The following is an 18,274-nucleotide window of genomic DNA, read 5'->3' as shown; positions in this document are numbered from 1 at the left end:
CACGCATGCACACACACATTATTATTAAGAGTCTCACCAGGCTCTCAACAGCTTGTGTGTTGCCCTTTAATTGCTGCTAATGACTGTTTGACTCTGTAGGTAATGACTGTTTTCCCACATGCTCTCATTAGTGATCAAATGATGACAGTGCTCAAATTAGAGGTGTTAATTGTTAATGTCAGTCAAAGCAAGGTGGAATATCAAAGGATGATGCAACTCTTGCTAAGTTGTCCAATGAAGTTAAGAGTATTTAAGTTTTAAGTTTTTTGTTTGTTTGAGTGTTTTTGTGTCTGTGACCCAGCATTTGTGTTGGAATTTTTCAAATTTTGTTAATTCTTGACTGTTTTGGTTTTTTGAGAAATGGTTAATTAGTTCCCTTGAGTGTTGCCTTCCTGTTGCCCAAGTTTTGTCTCTGGTTTTCCTAGTGTCTTCTATGTTCTCTAAGTCACATCTTTATGTGTGTTTAGTTTTCTTTTTTTGTAAAGTTCATCTGTTTGAGTCCTTTTTTTTAGTGTCCCCTTTGGAATCCTGACCAATTCTCAGGCTGATGGGTGGCCATAACGATATCCTCTGCCCTTGATGTGGATGATGCAACCATGAGTAATAACTCCCCGAAGCGGCATTAAGGAAAAACAGTGTTAATGTCTCGTTTATCCTCCAGGGGAAGCAGTGTGGAGGAGCATTCATTTACACGCTTGCTACACTATATATTTATACCTTTTAAATTTGTTCAGGAATTGTATAATTATGATACAATCAGCATTTCTATTAACTATTGATATAGATATATGTTTGCAGCAAATAAAATACAGATTGTGCACACCAAACAAACCATACCAAAAGTAATGTGTGTATTCTGTGGTTATTGCTGACTTGTGTTCCTGAACATAAAAGCATAAAATGATTATTTCATTGCACTGCTAATGTAAAATGCAAAATCCATATTTAAACACATTCCCATTGCGCATTAACATGAACGTGCATGTATTCCTTCCTTTTTTTTGCCTATCTCGTTTGGCTCTTTTGCCATCAGAAATATTGTCTAAAGGCGAAGAAAGATGCCCAACGGATTTACTTTACCAAATTGACCAGTTAACTCTGTCAAACGCTTTTTCTGCATCTAAAGAAAATATTGTAATTTCAAGGCTTTTACTGTATGAGTAGTCTATCAAATTAAGTAATCTACAGTACGTGTATTTGTTGATGAGTGCCTACCTTTCATGAAACCAGTTTGGTCAGGATGAATTAAGAGGGGGGTTATTTTCTCTAATCTCTTTGAGAGAGCTTTGCAGATTATTTTAAGGTCTACATTTATAAGGGATATTGGACGATAGCTTGAGGGATATACAGGGTCTTTGCCTGGTTTTAGCAGGAGATTAATGTTTGCAGAATTCATATTTGATGGAAAAATTGTCCAGAATTCTTTGTAGAATTCTGCAGGAAAGCCGTCTGGACCTGGAGCCTTATTATTGGGCGTACTTATCAGGGCTTCCTGGAGTTCACCTGGTGTCAGTGGTGAATCCAGTGCAATTGCTTGAGTGTCCAATAATTTTGGAAGAGTTATGTTGTCCAAAAACTGATTAATTTCATTTTTAGATGGGTTTATTTGTGGTGAATACGTTTTATAGAAATCCCTGAAAATGTTGTTTATTTGTATCGGTTCATATATTGTGTTCCCAGATGAATCTTGAACAGCACCTATAGTTGTTTTTTCTTTTTTTCTTTTTAGCTGGTTTGCTAGAAATTGACCGGATTTATTACCATGTTCATAATTTTGTAAGCGTAGTCTTTGTACTAAGAATTTTTTTTTTTTTTTATCAATTATCTCATTTAATTCTAGTTTTGTTTTGCGTATTTTGTTCAATGTTTCCTGATCTTGGTGGGACACGTAGGCTTCTTCTAGTGATTTGATGTTTTTTTCTAATTCCTGAATATTTTTGTTTTCTTAGTTTCTTTTTATGTGATGAGAAAGAAATTATTTTACCTCTCAACACAGCTTTCCCTGCTTCCCATCAGTGTTGGTCAAGTTACTTGAAAAAGGTAATCAGTAACTAATTACAGATTACTTCCCCAAAAAAGTTCAATTTCAATTCAATTTTATTTATATAGCGCCAAATCACAACAAAAGTCGCCTCAAGGCGCTTCATAGATACAGAGAAAAAGCCAACAATAATATGACCCCCTATGAGCAGCACTTTGGCGACAGTGGGAAGGAAAAACTCCCTTTTAACAGGAAGAAACCTCCGGCAGAACCAGGCTCAGGGAGGGGCGGGGCCATCTGCTGTGATTGGTTGGGGTGAGAGAAGGAAGACAGGATAAAGACATGCTGTGGAAGAGAGACAGAGGTTAATAACAGATATGATTCAATGCAGAGAGGTCTATTAATACATAGTGAGTGAGAAAGGTGACTGGAAAGGAAAAACTCAATGCATCATGGGAATCCCCGGCAGCCTACGTCTATTGCAGCATAACTAAGGGAGGATTTAGGGTCACCTGGTCCAGCCCTAACTATATGCTTTAGCAAAAAGGAAAGTTTGAAGCCTAATCTTGAAAGTAGAGATAGTGTCTGTCTCCTGAATCCAACCTGGAAGCTGGTTCCACAGAAGAGGGGCCTGAAAACTGAAGGCTCTGCCTCCCATTCTACTTTTAAATACTCTAGGAACAACAAGTAGGCCTGCAGAGCGAGAGCGAAGTGCTCTAATAGGGTGATATGGTACTACAAGGTCATTAAGATAAGATGGGGCCTGATTATTTAAGACCTTGTATGTGAGGAGCAGGATTTTGAATTCTGGATTTAACAGGAAGCCAATGAAGGGAAGCCAAAACAGGAGAAATCTGCTCTCTCTTTCTAGTCCCTGTCAGGACTCTTGCTCCAGCATTTTGGATTAGCTGAAGGCTTTTCAGGGAGTTTTTAGTAATCCTGTTACTTTACTGATTACTTATTTTCAAAAGTAATTAATTACTTAGTTACTTTTTAAAAACACGATTTACAACCTGAATAGGTGATAAATAGATCTTTCAGCCCAATTCTACTTTTTCTGCATAATCCATCATACAAAATGTAATCAAATGGAAAAGTCTCTTTTTAAAACTTGTTTTATTAGCTTTAATCTTTTAACTTTATGCATCAAGCAAACATTTAATTATATGCAACATTCTCTGACTTGAATAAATTAGTTTATCATTTAAACCTATTTTCTGCACATTCCAGCTCATAAAATAAAATGTTTTGTGTGTTTACACTCAGTTTTTCCAAATAGATGCAAGTAAAACACAGCAGAAAATAAATAAAGTCAAAGACTCAGCGGTCCTGTTGCTCTATTTTCACCTGTAAAGCAGGACTGAGGTAGGCGGAGGTTTACCCTGGTGCAGGTGTGCCGCAGCGGTCAGTTGAAGAATCCGCGAGTTTCTCTGTGAATTTCCCATTACGTCGTAGCTACTCGGTACTTGTTTAGGGGTTTTTTTTTTCGCTGTAAAAAGAAGTTTTCTTCCCACACAGTGAACAGCGGACACTAATGTTTTTGTCACTTTTTATGGAATCAAACTCAAAGTAAGGTCAGTACTTCCACGCTTTAAATGCTGCACGCTAGGGCTGGGCGATATATCAAAAATTTATCGTTACCGAAATTTATGACTCTCATCGACGTCATTTTGCCCATGTCGGTAAATTCGGTATTTAAAAAAAAAAAGAAAAGGCATGTGCAGGTTGGCGATGTTAATGTCCCTTTAAGACGCTGTGCTACGTTACAGACTTGACGGGGTGGAGTCACATGACTCTACTACCTGAAACAAGACGAGACACGGGTGAACAAATGGAGGACGATTTAAATGTTGAAGCAGCAGCGACGGAGGTAGAGCTGGTGGAGGAGGAAGAGGAGACGCTTGTTAACAAAAAAAAATGCATCATCAATCGTTTGGCAACATTTTGGATTCAACAAGGATGATATTGATCAAAAAATTGTTAAATGTAAACTCTGCAAAAAGACTGTTGCGTCAAGTCAAGGTAACACAACCAACCTCTTCCACCACCTGCAGCACAACCATGTGATTCAATTCGAAGACATAAAAAAAGCTCAAAGTGAGAAGAGAGTAGGAGGACCAGCAAAAACGTCTTCCTCCACCAGGCAGCGGTCAATAACTGAAGCATTTGCTAGTCCTCAACTATATGAGCGAACTTCAAAAAGATGGCAAGAAATCACAAATGCTTTAGGCTACCACATAGCAAAAGACATGGCTTCTATTGCTACAGCGGAACGCAACGGGTTCAGACACTTCATGAAAATAATTGACAAGAAATACGAACTCCCATCACGAAAATATTTTTCAAAAACTATCATTCCCAGCATGTACAGCACAGAGAGGGAAAAGGTTGCTGCTGAATTGAGATACGTTAAGCACGTTGCAGCCACATCTGATCTCTGGTCCAGCCGCACAATGGAGCCGTATATTAGTCTCACAGTTCATTACATCGACAACAAATGGGAGCTGCGTACCAGAGTGCTCGAGATGGCCTATTTTCCATCTGATCACACGGGGGAGATGGTTGGACAGGGGTTGAGAAAGATGCTGTCTGCATGGGACATCAGTGAAGAGGACCTTGTTGCTATAACAACTGACAACGGCCCAAATATTGTGAAAGCTGTCAAGCTCAATAAATGGACACAGGTGCAATGTTTTGGGCACAGGCTGCACCTGGCAATCGGTAAGTGTGTACATCTTAATATATTTGGGTGGTGACATCTGGTGTGTTTTAAAGTGACTTTAATTCTGTGCGTCATATTCAAAATTGAAAGTATTAATGTTTGAATAATGTTTATATAGGCATAAAAATACTTAAGACTGCTGAGCAGCAGTGTATCCAGAAAGTTTTTACAGAAGACTTATTGTGAGCCAGTGTTGATCATGTTGTGCTGTGAAATGTAGCAAAATACATGATTTTTAAAATGTTTTATTACTGTGCCAACCCTTTTTAACTTTGTAAATATGGTCTGGGAGGTCTTATTTAATTCTTACTTTATTATTTGTTTACAAGTTATAGTACCTCAAGGCCTTAGCAGAGATAGGCCTTTGTCCATGATGGCATTACATTTGCACAATCATTGTTTACTTTGTGAATAGCCAATGTGAAACATATTTATTATTAAACTATTTTGTTTACAAGGGATACACATTTTTTAGAGAGCATGGTTACATATTGTATCCTACACTTTTTATTTTGTTCAGTTAATAAATCTTAACCACTAAAAGTACTTACTACTATTGTCTTCATTTATTTTCAGTGACATTTTACAGCCCTTTAAAGTGGTAATAATATAATTGCAATGAATAGGTCTAGGGGGAATAATATTATCAAAATAACTGGAGGAACTATGCTGCCTGCCACAGCCCCATCAAATGAAGAAAAAAAAACGCTTGTTTTTTTGGCACTTGGGGTGGTTATCGTCCATTTATCGTTATCGAGGTTAACTGCTCAATTTATCGTGCTATTGATTTTAGGCCATATCGCCCAGCCCTACTGCACGCTCATACTTTCTCCCACAATCGATATGTGATCCACTGTTGATCTGCACACAGCTGTTGTCATTAACGTCACACTCGCATACGTCACTGTCGTGAGACATTCTCGCAAAAAAAATCACGGTTTTAGTAACACAGTAACGCAGCGTTCCTACAGGAAAGTAACGGTAATCTAATTACTGTTTTTGCAATAGTAATCCCTTACTTGTGATGGACATGCGAGAAAAAAGTATATTCCTTACTGGTGGGGTGAAGGGAGCGCCATGCATCGAAAAGACCAAAGTCGCTCATGTACTGTTTGATTATATTTGTGGACTGCCAATTACGCTGAGTTCCTGTTGTTTTGAGCCTATCCATGTCTTCATTTAGTCCCAGGTTGAGGTCACCGCCAAGAATGAGTGTGCAATCAAGGTGTTCAGAGAGTGCACTGAAAAAACCGTGAAAGAATGAGGGATCATCAACATTTGGACCATATACACTTACAATACATAGCTTTTTATCACGTATAGACGGTTTAATGATTAAGAATCTGCCCTCTGGATCTATAACTGTATCGAGTACTGTGAAATTAATATTTTTATGTATTAAAATTGCTACTCCTCTTTGTCTAGAATTATAACAAGCTGAGAACACATTGGGAAACTCAGGTGTTTTAAGTTCATTTGAACCTCTAAGACATAGGTGTCAAACTCTGGCCCACGGGCCAGATGTAATTAGGCCAAATTTGGCCCGCGAAGCCACACTAAATTACTATTAGAGCTGGCCTACTGGTATTATACAGCTAATATATATATTGTTTAGTATTAAGCTTTGCTTGCTCCATATTCAGTTTTTCAGCAAAACGTGTTTGAGTCCATAAGAAAAGATTCATTCTTAAATCTAGAGGAAGATTCTTTTTTCAATAAATATTAATGTTAGCCCGCGGCTTTGTTCCGGTTGTTCCACAGACCTCTTAGAGCAGGGTGAGTTTGACACCCCTGCTCTAAGAGGTCTGTGGGTCTCTTGTAAAAGGACAACATCTGCCTGTAGATTTTTGAGTTGGTTAAATATTTTTAACCTCTTTTCTCTGGAGCCAGCTCCATTTATATTCCATGTAATGAACCTCAGTGCACCCATAGATGTTTGTGTGTAACTAGGGATGTATGCTGTGTGCGTCGCTTAGACAGGTGGAGAGAATACGTCACTTGTTCATAAATAAGGAGAAGGAGAGAGAGAAAAAATGTGTGGCGAGATGCTCCCTGAGTCTGACTATGTGTATGCATAGTTACTAATATGAGTAGGCTTGGCTTAAGTGTGTGTATCCTATATGACTGTGTGCGCTGTCTGACTGATGTAAATGTGCTGCCGTTGAGCGCATGGTGCGTATGTGTCGAAATAAAGGATGTTTGTGGATGAGTGTCGAAGCAGGTGATTGAGGCAGTGAAAGGAATAAAGAAAGAAACCAAGGACAGGGGTGAGCAGCATAAAACCAAGAGGGGGAAAAAGAGGGGGGGGAACGAGAAGAAAAAAACCGGAAACATTCCAATTAAATCCCTGACGGAGAGTGACGGTGTTGATTCTGCTATGAAATCACACTTAAGATGCGATTTGATGAGTGGTGTGAGTGGATAGGGAAATGGTGTAGCTGATTCTTATCTGGTGTGAGGTTAATACAGCCACGGAGTGATGTTGGGGTCGCGGTGGAGCTGTCCGTCCACGTACAGCCGGTCCACAGCGATGACAGCGCGGGAGCCCTTCTGGATGAAGCCGCGTCGGATTGGGAAGAGGACCCTGCGTCGTTCCAAGATCTCTTTGGGGAACTGGTCGTTCACGCTGAAGTCCGTTCCTTTTAATTCCCTGCCGCGGCTTTTCACATGTTGCTTTTGTTTGAAGTGGCCGAATTTGGCCATGATAGGACGTGGTCTCCCGGCCGTAGCCTGAATGGGGCCGAGGCGATGCAGTCTATCAAAGAAGATGTTCTTCACCGTGTCCTCTGGCAGCTTCAGGTGGGTTTTGATGAAGCTTTTTACCGTGGTCTCCGCGTCCTCTCCAGCGGCTTCTGGAATACCAGAAAATACCAGATTATCACGCATGCTACGAGCTTGTAGATCAATAACTGTTTCTTTTATTTTTTTATTTTCTCTATTGAGCTGGGTAACATTTTCTGTGAGACATTTCACTAACTCCCTTAGCGGGGCACTTTCAGCAGCGAGCGTTTCCACCTGCTGCTGGCTGTACTCCAGGGATTCTCGCAAGCATTTAAATTCTCGGTGAAGAATCTCCACCAAGGACAGCCTTGCATCGAAACTGGACAATCGTTGGTCGATTGACTCCAGTATGTCAGCGATATCTTTGCCGGCTGGCATCATGAGATCCTGGAAGCACTGATCGATGTAAGAGCCTCTAAACTCTCCCCGTTGTTCTCCAGGGTGTTGGAGATGATTTAGACAAATATTGTTAGTTATAAGACAATTGATAAGTGTATTTGGTAATACTGAAGCTTAAAGGAATTTGTTCATTTCTAAACTACCATTTGTTTTAATTTTCCACCAAAATCTCCGGCGTCTGACGTCAGTTACACCATGAGTCGCTTACCTTGTCCGTCACTTACCTCCTTTTTGGTGCCACAAAGAACCTTTCAAACAATGGTTCTTTGAAGAACCTTTAAAGGTGCCCCAAAGAGCCATCAAGAAATGGTTCTTTGGGGCACCTTTAATGTTTTTTCAAAGAACCTTTTTTAAAATTGTTCTTTACGAGCTGTGCTCGTAAAATAAATATGAGCACAGCATAGACGTATATTAATGGTTTATAGCCATTTCGTAGTTACCAAAAGACAAAAAGGCATTTTAACCCTCAGCACAACATCACTACTAATACATGTCACATATTAGTCATTTAAACAGTAATAATTCAATATTTTTACTATATTATAAATAAATATATATAAATACTATATCTATAGATAACACAACAATTAATACATGTATTGTTTAATTAATAAAACATAAAAAAGTGATAAAACACATTAGAAATAGCAATAGCTTCATAGCAGACCATTAAATCAACACATTTTCATCAGCAGATGCTTGTATGTTCATTAAAAATATTTCAACAACAAGTTTATGATTAAACAACAACAAGTTTTTGATTAAAATTATCAATGAACTTCAGCGTTATGTAAGGTAAGTTTCATGTCCTTTGTTAGACCAGTTTAGGATAATGTCTCTGACGTATGTTTAATATCAACTATATCCATTCGTCCATCCATCCATCTTCCTCCGCTTTATCCAAGGCCGGGTTGCGGGGGCAGCAGCCTAAGCAAAGAGGCCCAGACCTCCCTCTCCCCAGCCACCTCCTCCAGCTTGTCCGGGGGAATACCAAGGCGTTCCCAGGCCAGCCGAGAGATATAATCTCTCCAGCGTGTCCTGGGTCTGCCTCCTCCCGGTGGGACATGCCTGGAACACCTCGCCCAGGAGGCGCCCAGGGGGCATCCTCGTCAGATGCCCGAACCACCTCAGCTGGCTCCTTTCGATGTGGAGCAGCAGCTGCTCTACTTTGAGCCCCTCCCGGATGGCCGAACTTCTCACCCTATCTCTAAGGGAGAGGCCAGCCACCCTTCGGAGGAAGCTCATTTCTGCCGCTTGTATCCGCGATCTCGTTCTTTTGGTCACTACCCACAGCTCGTGGCCATAGGTGAGGGTAGGGACGTAGATCGACCGGTAAATTGAGAGCTTCGCTTTTACACTCAGCTCCCTCTTCACCACGACTGACCGGTGCAGCGTCCGCATTACTGCAGCTGCAGCCCCAATCCGTCTATCGATCTCCGGCTCCCTTCTCCCATCACTCGCGAACAAGACCCCGAGATACTTGAACTCCTCCACTTGGGGCAGGAACTCATCCCCGACCCGGAGTGGGCACTCCACCCTTTTCCGGCTGAGAACCATGGCCTCAGATTTGGAGGTGCTGATCCTCCCGCTGCTTCACACTCGGCTGCGAACCATTCCAGTTCCTGGAGGCCCTCACCCGATGAAGCCAACAGAACCACATCATCCGCAAAAATCAGAGATGAGATTCTGAGGCCACCAAAGCGAAAGCCCTCCGCCACTTGGCTGCACCTAGAAATCCTGTCCATAAAAATTATGAACAGAACTGGAGACAAAGGGCAGCCCTGGCGGAGCCCATCACCCACCGGGAACGAGTCCGACTTATTGCCGGCAATGCGAACCAAGCTCTTGCATCGGTTGTATAGGGATCGAATGGCCCATAGCAATGGGCCAGACACCCCATACTCCCGCAACACCTCCCACAGGACACCCCGAGGGACACGGTCGAATGCCTTCTCCAAGTCCACAAAACACATGTAGACTGGTTGGGCAAACTCCCATGCACCCTCAAGTATCCTCGAGAGGATAAAGAGCTGGTCCAGTGTTCCGCGACCAGGACGAAAACCGCATTGTTCCTCCTGTATCCGAGGTTCGACTAGCGGACGAACTCTCCTTTCCAGCACCCTGGCATAGACTTTCCCAGGGAGGCTGAGGAGTGTGATCCCCCTGTAGTTGGAACACACCCTCCGGTCCCCCTTCTTAAAGATGGGGACCACCACCCCGGTCTGCCAGTCCACAGGTACTGCCCCTGATCTCCACGCAACATTGCAGAGGCGTGTCAACCAGGACAGCCCTACAACGTCCAGAGCCTTCAGGAACTCGGGGCGGACCTCATCAACACCAGGGGCTCTGCCACCAAGGAGTTGTTTAACTGCCTCAGTGACCTCGCCCCCGGAAATTGGCGGGTCATTCCCCTCATCCCCAGACTCTGCTTCCTCCTCGGAAGACATGTCAGTGGGATTAAGGAGGTCCTCGACGTATTCCTTCCATTGCCCGACAATTTTCTCAGTCGACGTCAGCAGCGCTCCGCCAGCACTATACACATTGCAGGTAGAGCACCGCTTTCCCCTCCTGAGACGCCTGATGGTTTGCCAGAATCTCTTCGAGGCAGTCCGAAAGTCTTTTTCCATGGCCTCTCCGAACTCCTCCCACACCCGAGTTTTTGCTTCAGCCACTGCCCGAGCCGCATTCCGCTTGGCCTGTCGATACCTGTCGGCTGCCTCCGGAGTCCCACAGGCTAACCAAGCCCGATAGGACTCCTTCTTCAGCCTGGTGGCTCCCTTCACCTCTGGTGTCCACCATTTGGTTCGGGGATTACCAACACGGCAGGCACCAACCACCTTGCGGCCGCAGCTCAATGCAGCAGCTTCAGCAATGGAGACGCTGAACATGGTCCATTCGGACTCAATGTCCCCAGTCTCCCTCGGAATGCTGTTGAAGCTCTGCCGGAGGTGTGCGTTAAAGATCTCGCGGACTGGGGCCTCTGCTAGATGTTCCCAGCACACCCTCACTACGCGTTTAGGTGCACCAGGTCTGTCCAACGTCCTTCCCCGCCACCTGATCCAACTCACCACCAGGTGGTGATCAGTTGACAGCTCAGCCCCTCTCTTTACCCGAGTGTCCAGAACATATGGTCGCAGGTCTGGTGATACGATTACAAAATCGATCATCGACCTACGGCCTAGAGTATCCTGGTGCCACGTGCACTTATGGACACTCTTATGTTCGAACAGGGTGTTCGTTATGGCCAAACTGTGATTAGCACAGAAGTCCAATAACAAAGCACCGCTCGGGTTCAGATCAGGGAGGCCGTTCCTCCCAATCACGCCCCTCCAGGTCTCGCTGTCGTTACCCACGTGAGCATTGAAGTCTCCCAGCAGGACAACAGAGTCTCCAGGTGGAGCACCTTCCAGCACCCCCCCAGGGACTCTAAGAAGGCTGTGTACTCCGAGCTGCCACTCGGCGCATAAGCGCAGATGACAGTCAGGACCCGTTCCCCGACCCTAAGGCGCAGGGAACAAACCCTCTCGTCCACCGGGAAAAACCCCAACGTACCGGCAGCAAGCCGAGGGGATATTAGAATACCCACCCCAGCCCGCCGCCTCTCACCAGGGGCAACTCCAGACTGAGACAGAGTCCAGCCCCTCTCCAGGAGACTGGTTCCAGAGCCCAAGCAATGCGTAGAGGTGAGCCCAACTATATCTAGCCGGTACCTCTCAACCTCACGCACTAACTCAGGCTCCTTCCCCACCAGAAAGGTGACATTCCATGTCCCTATTGCCAGTCTTGGCAGCCGGGGGTCAGTCCGCCAGGGCCTCCGCTCCTGGCCGCCACCTGGCACACAATGCACCCGACCCCTATAGCGCCTCCTGCGGGTGGTGGGCCTGCGGGAGGATGGGCCCATGTCTCCTCTTCGGGCTGTGCCCGGCCGGGCCCCATGGACTAAGGCCCGGCCACCAGACGCTCGCCCTCGGGCACCCTCCCCGGGCCTGGCTCCAGGGCGGGGCCCCGGTAACCCTATCCCGGGCAGGGTAAACTGTTCCCTCGATATTCTTTTCATAAGGGTCTTCTGAATCGCTCTTTGTCTGGTCCCTCACCCAGGACCAATTTGCCATGGGAGACCCTACCAGGGGGCAAAAGCCCCCAGACAATATAGCCCCTGGGATCCCTGGGACACACAAACCCCTCCACCACGATAAGGTAGCGATTCAAGGAGGAGTATATATGTCATATCAAAACAAGCCCAGTTGTTTCAGTTTTTCTCTGGTGTTTCCTGTCAGCTGGTCAACCTCACTCAGGCGGACATCCATATCAGCCAACCAAACGACAAGTTCCTCCCTTTGTGCTTCAAACCCCTCCCACTCTGAGACAAGGAGCTGAGAGAGAGAGAAAAAGAGTCAATTATAAAGAAGAGAAAAAAGTGAAACCCTCCTCAGAAGGTCTGACTCGCATACCTGCAGTTGACCTGTGATGGACTCCAGTTTGGCGTTCACGTCATCCCTCGCCGATGCCAACAGCCGAGTCTGCAGGGTGCCCTGGAAGACCTGAGTTAATGTTCGACTCCTCCTGGTCAGGCTCTCCAGCTGGATGAGCCGAGGTCTCCCCTCTCGCCGCTGCCTCTGAACACACAAACACAAATTGCATGTGAAGCAGGAGGTGCAGATTTTTTGTGTTATTCTTTTCTAAATCCAGGCTAGATCACGTGGAGGTATTTGGAAAACTTTTTTGGCAAGCGGACGACTGTTGTCTCGCAGAAAGTCAAATCAAATGTATGTGATACACAATAAATTCACAAGAACACATAAAAAATAAGTCCAGTTCTTGCCTGATTTCAAGTGAATTCTCCATCAAAACAGGGTGACAGAAGTAAAACGAGTGCACAAAGCCTCACTTTGTACAAGCCTGCTATTAAAGTTCTCTTCTATGCAGAAGACTTTCCTGTTTTCAAGGCACAACTTGGATCTGCTGTACGAATCTTATGGATACACACTAAATGAAACAGTAGTGTGCATGACTCCAGATTCTGATCCCTCATCCTAATATGGTCCCAACATAGCAACAGCAATAAAGCAAATGTTGAGGCTTCAAAATACAAAGTCCATAAACCAATGGCTGACATGGGTTTTATCATAAAGGTGATAGATATACAACATATGTTCTTAAGACTAAAAGTATAATACAGATTTCAGTCTGAGAGATTTGATGTTCATTTACCTGCAGATGCACTATACGTGCTGCTCTGTGGTTTTCCACAACATTTTGCACATCACTATTTAATACAGAAAGTAAGTGAACTAAAACAAGTCATGTTTCTTTGTGAGAGGACCATATTAATGAAACAAACCTCAATGACATCACAGAGATCCCTAAAGATGCTCCTGCTGCTTCTCTTCCTCCTCATCCTAAGCTTCCTTCTCCTTGTCCTCGACTTCCATCCAATTGTGATTCAATCTAATTGTGTTTCTCCCCCTCCTCTTCCTCATTTTGTTGGAGCTGTGAACAGAATTAGGGTGAATCTGAATTAATTTGTGCAAACAAGAAAAATCTACAGCTTTTCGGTCAGAGGTGCTCTTGTGATTTAAGCCGGGTAGATTTATGTGTTGATGCTTCAGCTCTACGACTGGCTGCTGAGTGATATTTACACCCCGGCTGGATTACAAACTTTAACCACGTGCTGAACTTTGGCCCAGCCTTGATACCTGATACCTCCTGTTAGTATAATGACCTCTTCTTGGCTTAATGCAGTGGTTGCCAGACTTTTTACAGGAAAAATGTTGCCCCCCCCCCCGCGTGCACGCACACGCACAAACACATCCTCCAACCACACACATATTTTGCTCGTTTGTGGTTTATTTCTCACCTCAAACATTTAGTAAACAATTAAGCAAATACAAGTAATCTGCAAAAAATTACAGGCAGTAATAAAACAAACTACTAACTCTTTTACGCTGCGTCCGCACCTACACAGGTGTTTTTGAAAACGCAGCTGTGTCGTCCACGTAGACGGCGTTTCGAATCACCGAAAACAGAGATTTTTTAAAACTCCTTTTTTACGTTTACGTGTGGACGAGGAATACAGAGTTCGTCACGCAACATCACAGGTATGTGCCTTTTTTCACGTCAGCTGTGCGCCACGTTATTGTTTACATGAGATGAATTGCAGAATGACAGATAGAGACAAAATACTGTTAATCTGACTGTCTGCAGTTTCTACCTCAGAATTAGGAAGACATTCAAAAGGGCTGTTTGGGGGGGGGGGAGTAAATATATTTTACAGTGTTTATTTATCGGGTAAAATACGTTAAATGTCACCGTTATTATTGGCCGGCCCGGAAACAGCGGGGGTGTCCAAATTCAGAGGCTGCTTCCACCTGAGGACCGGCCTTCGTGGTCTAAAGAAAGCCGGGTAGTACGGCACGAGCTCCCTCGGTGGAGTGAAACTGCCGTCTGCTCCTTGCTATCTCAAATATAACCGGGCACTGACGTAAACTCTCGACCATCTCACACTTTGTTTAATCAGTTTTCTGTTTGACGTTTATTCAGCTGTGTGAAAACCCCAGCGGACCCCTCCCAATGGATTAATAAAATTAAATTTAATCTAATCTAATAACTTGGGAGAAATTCGGGATTCTCCCGGAAAAATCGGGAGGGTTGGCATGTATGGTTGTGGCAACATTAACTTCGTCAAACACCTCAGAGTAAATCATATCACAGAATATGATGAGCACATGTTGAGGCGAACTGAAGAGGAGGAGAGGGACAGGTGCTGCTAGGGCGAGACAGACGTCTCTCACGGAGTCCTTTAGTGCTGCAGGCAGGCAACGTGTTCAAATAGCACAACTTCAGTTTTTTATTTCTATATGATGAACTCTGCATCATTAAGTGATAAGAACAAGTAATCTGATGTCCTGTAATCATTATGATGGTATAGTTTGAGATACAATAAATAAAATAAGTTTTTGTACAAAGTATCGGATCAGTATCGTCGATACCAGCCTGAATATTATTTGGTATCGGATCGGAAAGGAAATCAGTGGCATCGCACATCACTAGTGTTCGCACGATCTGCCTGTGCATCCCAGCGACTGACCCCCTCCGTCCCTCCCGGGAGGTTGCCATAGTACGACGTGTTCTGACGTCTCTCTCTCTCCCTGTCATTTGGGTTAAAAACACATATTAACAAATTGCTCAGTGATGAACAAGTGCTCAGATCCTTTACCTAAGCAGTGCGCTTTGTCATAACTCATTGACATTCTGTTGTGCAATTGTTATTTACTTGTATATTATAATTTGACTTTACATACTTCTGGGTGGTTTGTATAGTTTACAATAACTAGTATTATCATTATGCTATATTTTCTAAGATATATAATAATCTCAAAAGTAATGCCTTGAAGCAGAAAATAGTAATGCTTTATTAAAACATAAAACTAAAGTACAGTGTTTGAATGTGTGTATTGTGTCTACTGTTTGTTAACTCACCATATTCATAAACATCTTAATAATAAATTTCATATTCTATTACCACATTATTTGTGATCAATGGGTTTGCTGGGTTAGGTGTGTGTGTGGGGGGGGGGGGGGGGGTCTTTAGGCTTTGGCCCCCACACCTGCCACCAGTATATTTTTAAGCAAGTATTTCTAACTTTATTTGAATATTCAGTTTCCTACCATCTTCTCTTAAAGGGTAATCACCAGGTAACCCGCCCTCCCCCCTCGCACACACATGCACACAAACAAAACACACAGTAGAATTCACAGCCTCGTTATAGTGAGTAAATATTTAAGCCATTTACACCACCAACTTAGACAGCTAAGGATGAAGAACCTTTTGTTCTTTAAAGAACCATTTGTAATAGCTAAGGAACCATCTACAAAATAAAAAGGTTCTTTGACGAGAGTGGAGTGAATGAAGATGAGACACAAGTCTTCATAGTGACTCTGGAGTATGCATGTGCATTTTTCATGAAGAAGTTAAAGGATCTTGATGAATTCTTGATTAATATTGTTTATTACAGCTGGTAATAATCAATATTGATACATTATTACAAATAATTGATGCAATTTTTCATTAACAGCTGAAGAAGATGTCAGATATCAACTTATTTTTTCACATTTTGACCTTTACAGTGTATTTGACTAACTGAGGAGTGATAGGATTTTAATTCTACAGTATGTTGGCATCACAAGAGTCAGGCTGCAAAATCTGCAATGTAACTATCAGTTTAACAGTCTTCCTAAACCAGGGATAGAAAAACGCATAGATAAGTGGATTTAGACAGGAATTACAATAAAGTAACCAGACCCCAAAAACTGAAAATTCCACACTGGTTGATGTGTCCTGCCCTGCGAGAGAGGGATAAAAGTAAGGACAGAAACACATCAGAAACACAGCCACAACAACACCAATAGTTGTAGCTGCTTTTCTCTCAGACTTCTTAATGGCAACGTGAACTGAACCCTTTGAAGTAACAAAGGCAACATGAGATCTCATAGCCTGAGCCTGAGACACAGCCACCAGAAATACTCTCATGTACAGAAATATGATCACAGCAGTGGGGCCGATGAAGGTAGCTACGACATCAAAAGCACCAGTTATGAAATTAATTACAACTATGCATTCCCCGTCACAAGAATTATACCTGTCTGGCTGCTTCAGAAAGTTGTTTAGTATTGTGCCGTTATACAGCAGTGAACAGGCCCAACACAGACAGACACTGATTTGGACTTTTCTCTCAGTAACTGTGGTGGGGTAGGACAAGGGGTCACAAATAGCTACATACCGGTCAAATGAAATAAGCACCATGTTTCCTACTGAGGCAGATGTGAGAACAAAAGAGGCATAGTAAAACAGTCCACACATGAAGGTGCCCAAAAACCAGCAGCCCCCTAAAAGGAGGATTCGAGGCGGCATCAGCAGGAGGCCAACAAGGAGGTCTGAGACAGCGAGAGAGAGGAGGAAGAGGTTGGTTTGGTTGTGAAGCTGCCTGAGAAGAAAAAAACAGAAAGAAAGATGTAACATAATATTAATAAACCTGCAGCAGGTGGAAGGCTACAGTAATGCACCAGTTCTGAAAGTAAAACAACATACAATAAACAATCCAGTGCAACAAAGTAGGGCAAACCTCTCGTTTCCACATCATTCTGAGAGGAGGAGGTCAGAATATAAAATCATTTCAGTTAAATAGTACAAACATTTATCACATCAGCTGTTCCTTTGTAAAAGAGAGCTATCACAGTTTAGTAAATGTGAAGTACTCTGTAGCTAATCCAAGTATGCTCAAGTCAAACACAATATATCACAGTAAAGTTTACTTTAACACCTGAAGTGGGAGATAGAGATGATGACCAGGACGTTGAGAGTCACTGTGAGCAGAGAGATGCAGCAAAGCAGAATGTAGAGAAAAATGGTCTGATTGTGATGTTGCAGCGGCTTCCTACAGGAGGTGTTGAGGAGCTGTGGAAAGCAGAATTGTTGTCCATACACGTTCTCCATGAGCAGAAAGGGAAAAGAAGATGAAAGCTGCTGAACACTGGCACCTTTCTGACTAAAGCTATCCGTGTAATGTGACTTACCTTACTCCTCCTACTCCTTTTCTCCATCCACCACAGAAAATCTCTTGTGTGATATTCTCTAACGCTTTCACTGGAAATGCACGTCCTGAGATTTACTTATGTTTCACAGCTTGACAAAAATAAAAACACACCTATTCCACCGATACATCATTTCATTTCCTGCTGTTTCTCCTGGATTTCAGGAGCACGAGTCTAAGAAGGGATGCCTATGCCTCCTGTCCAGCCACCTATGCTTCTTTTTCTGGGCTCCAAAGACATAATGTCACCAGCATGTCATGGGTCTACCACAGGGTCTTGTGATAAACATTCCCCAAACACCTCATCCAAGTGTCCGAGAAGCATCATATCCAGATGTCTGACCCATTTCACCGGCTTCCTTTTGCTGTGAAGGAGTAACAGTTCTCTTCTCAATCAGAATCAAAATCAGAAAACTTTATTAATCCCGAAGTAAATAATGTTGTTACAGTTGCTCCAAGAGAAAAAGAACAGTAACAGACTGAACTAATTAAATAATACAATATATTACAAAGTTACAAAATAAAAGAAATAGGTCTAATATAGCTCAATTACAAATATAAATACCAAAAGTACTGCACAAAGTTCTTCTTTTTTAGAGTCTTTTCACTAGAAAACTAAAATATCTTTGATATCAGCAGTAGCTCCCACTCGATCCTTGCAAAACCGCACAAGGACACCCAGAAGGCTGTTGTTGATATGCCTTGCATAAACTATTGTCTCATCCCAGGTCAATTCTTCAGCATTCGACTGAGTGAAGCAAGAGGGTGGCTGGCTTGCTGTCTGTTGTTGGGGAGTCGTGG

General features: G+C 43.2%; 2 protein-coding genes across 2 annotated transcripts; both read right to left on the bottom strand.

Moving 5' to 3' along the window:
• Positions 1-12,112: 12,112 nt before the first annotated feature.
• On the bottom strand, positions 12,113-13,433 carry LOC309691227 (nesprin-2-like; the record flags this gene model as incomplete). Its single annotated transcript, XM_082508818.1, has 3 exons — positions 13,225-13,433; positions 12,335-12,499; positions 12,113-12,256 (listed from the first exon to the last, which is right to left on the bottom strand). Exons 1-3 carry the CDS (start codon positions 13,279-13,281, stop codon positions 12,113-12,115), a joined length of 366 nt encoding a protein of 121 aa, XP_082364944.1. The 5' UTR covers positions 13,282-13,433.
• A 2,614-nt stretch (positions 13,434-16,047) lies between these two features.
• LOC309691391 (trace amine-associated receptor 13c-like) lies at positions 16,048-17,446 on the bottom strand (the record flags this gene model as incomplete). Its single annotated transcript, XM_082509004.1, has 2 exons — positions 17,204-17,446; positions 16,048-16,867 (listed from the first exon to the last, which is right to left on the bottom strand). The coding sequence occupies exons 1-2, from the start codon at positions 17,374-17,376 to the stop codon at positions 16,048-16,050; spliced, it is 993 nt and encodes a 330-aa protein (XP_082365130.1). The 5' UTR covers positions 17,377-17,446.
• Between the last annotated feature and the right edge of the window lie 828 nt (positions 17,447-18,274).

The sequence above is a fragment of the Aulonocara stuartgranti genome (genome assembly GCF_965226115.1).
Source record: "Aulonocara stuartgranti genome assembly, chromosome: 16".
In the NCBI taxonomy this organism is placed as follows: Eukaryota; Metazoa; Chordata; class Actinopteri; order Cichliformes; family Cichlidae; genus Aulonocara; species Aulonocara stuartgranti.
Note: the sequence above shows the minus strand (reverse complement) of the source record. Positions and strands in the feature narration are given on the sequence as shown.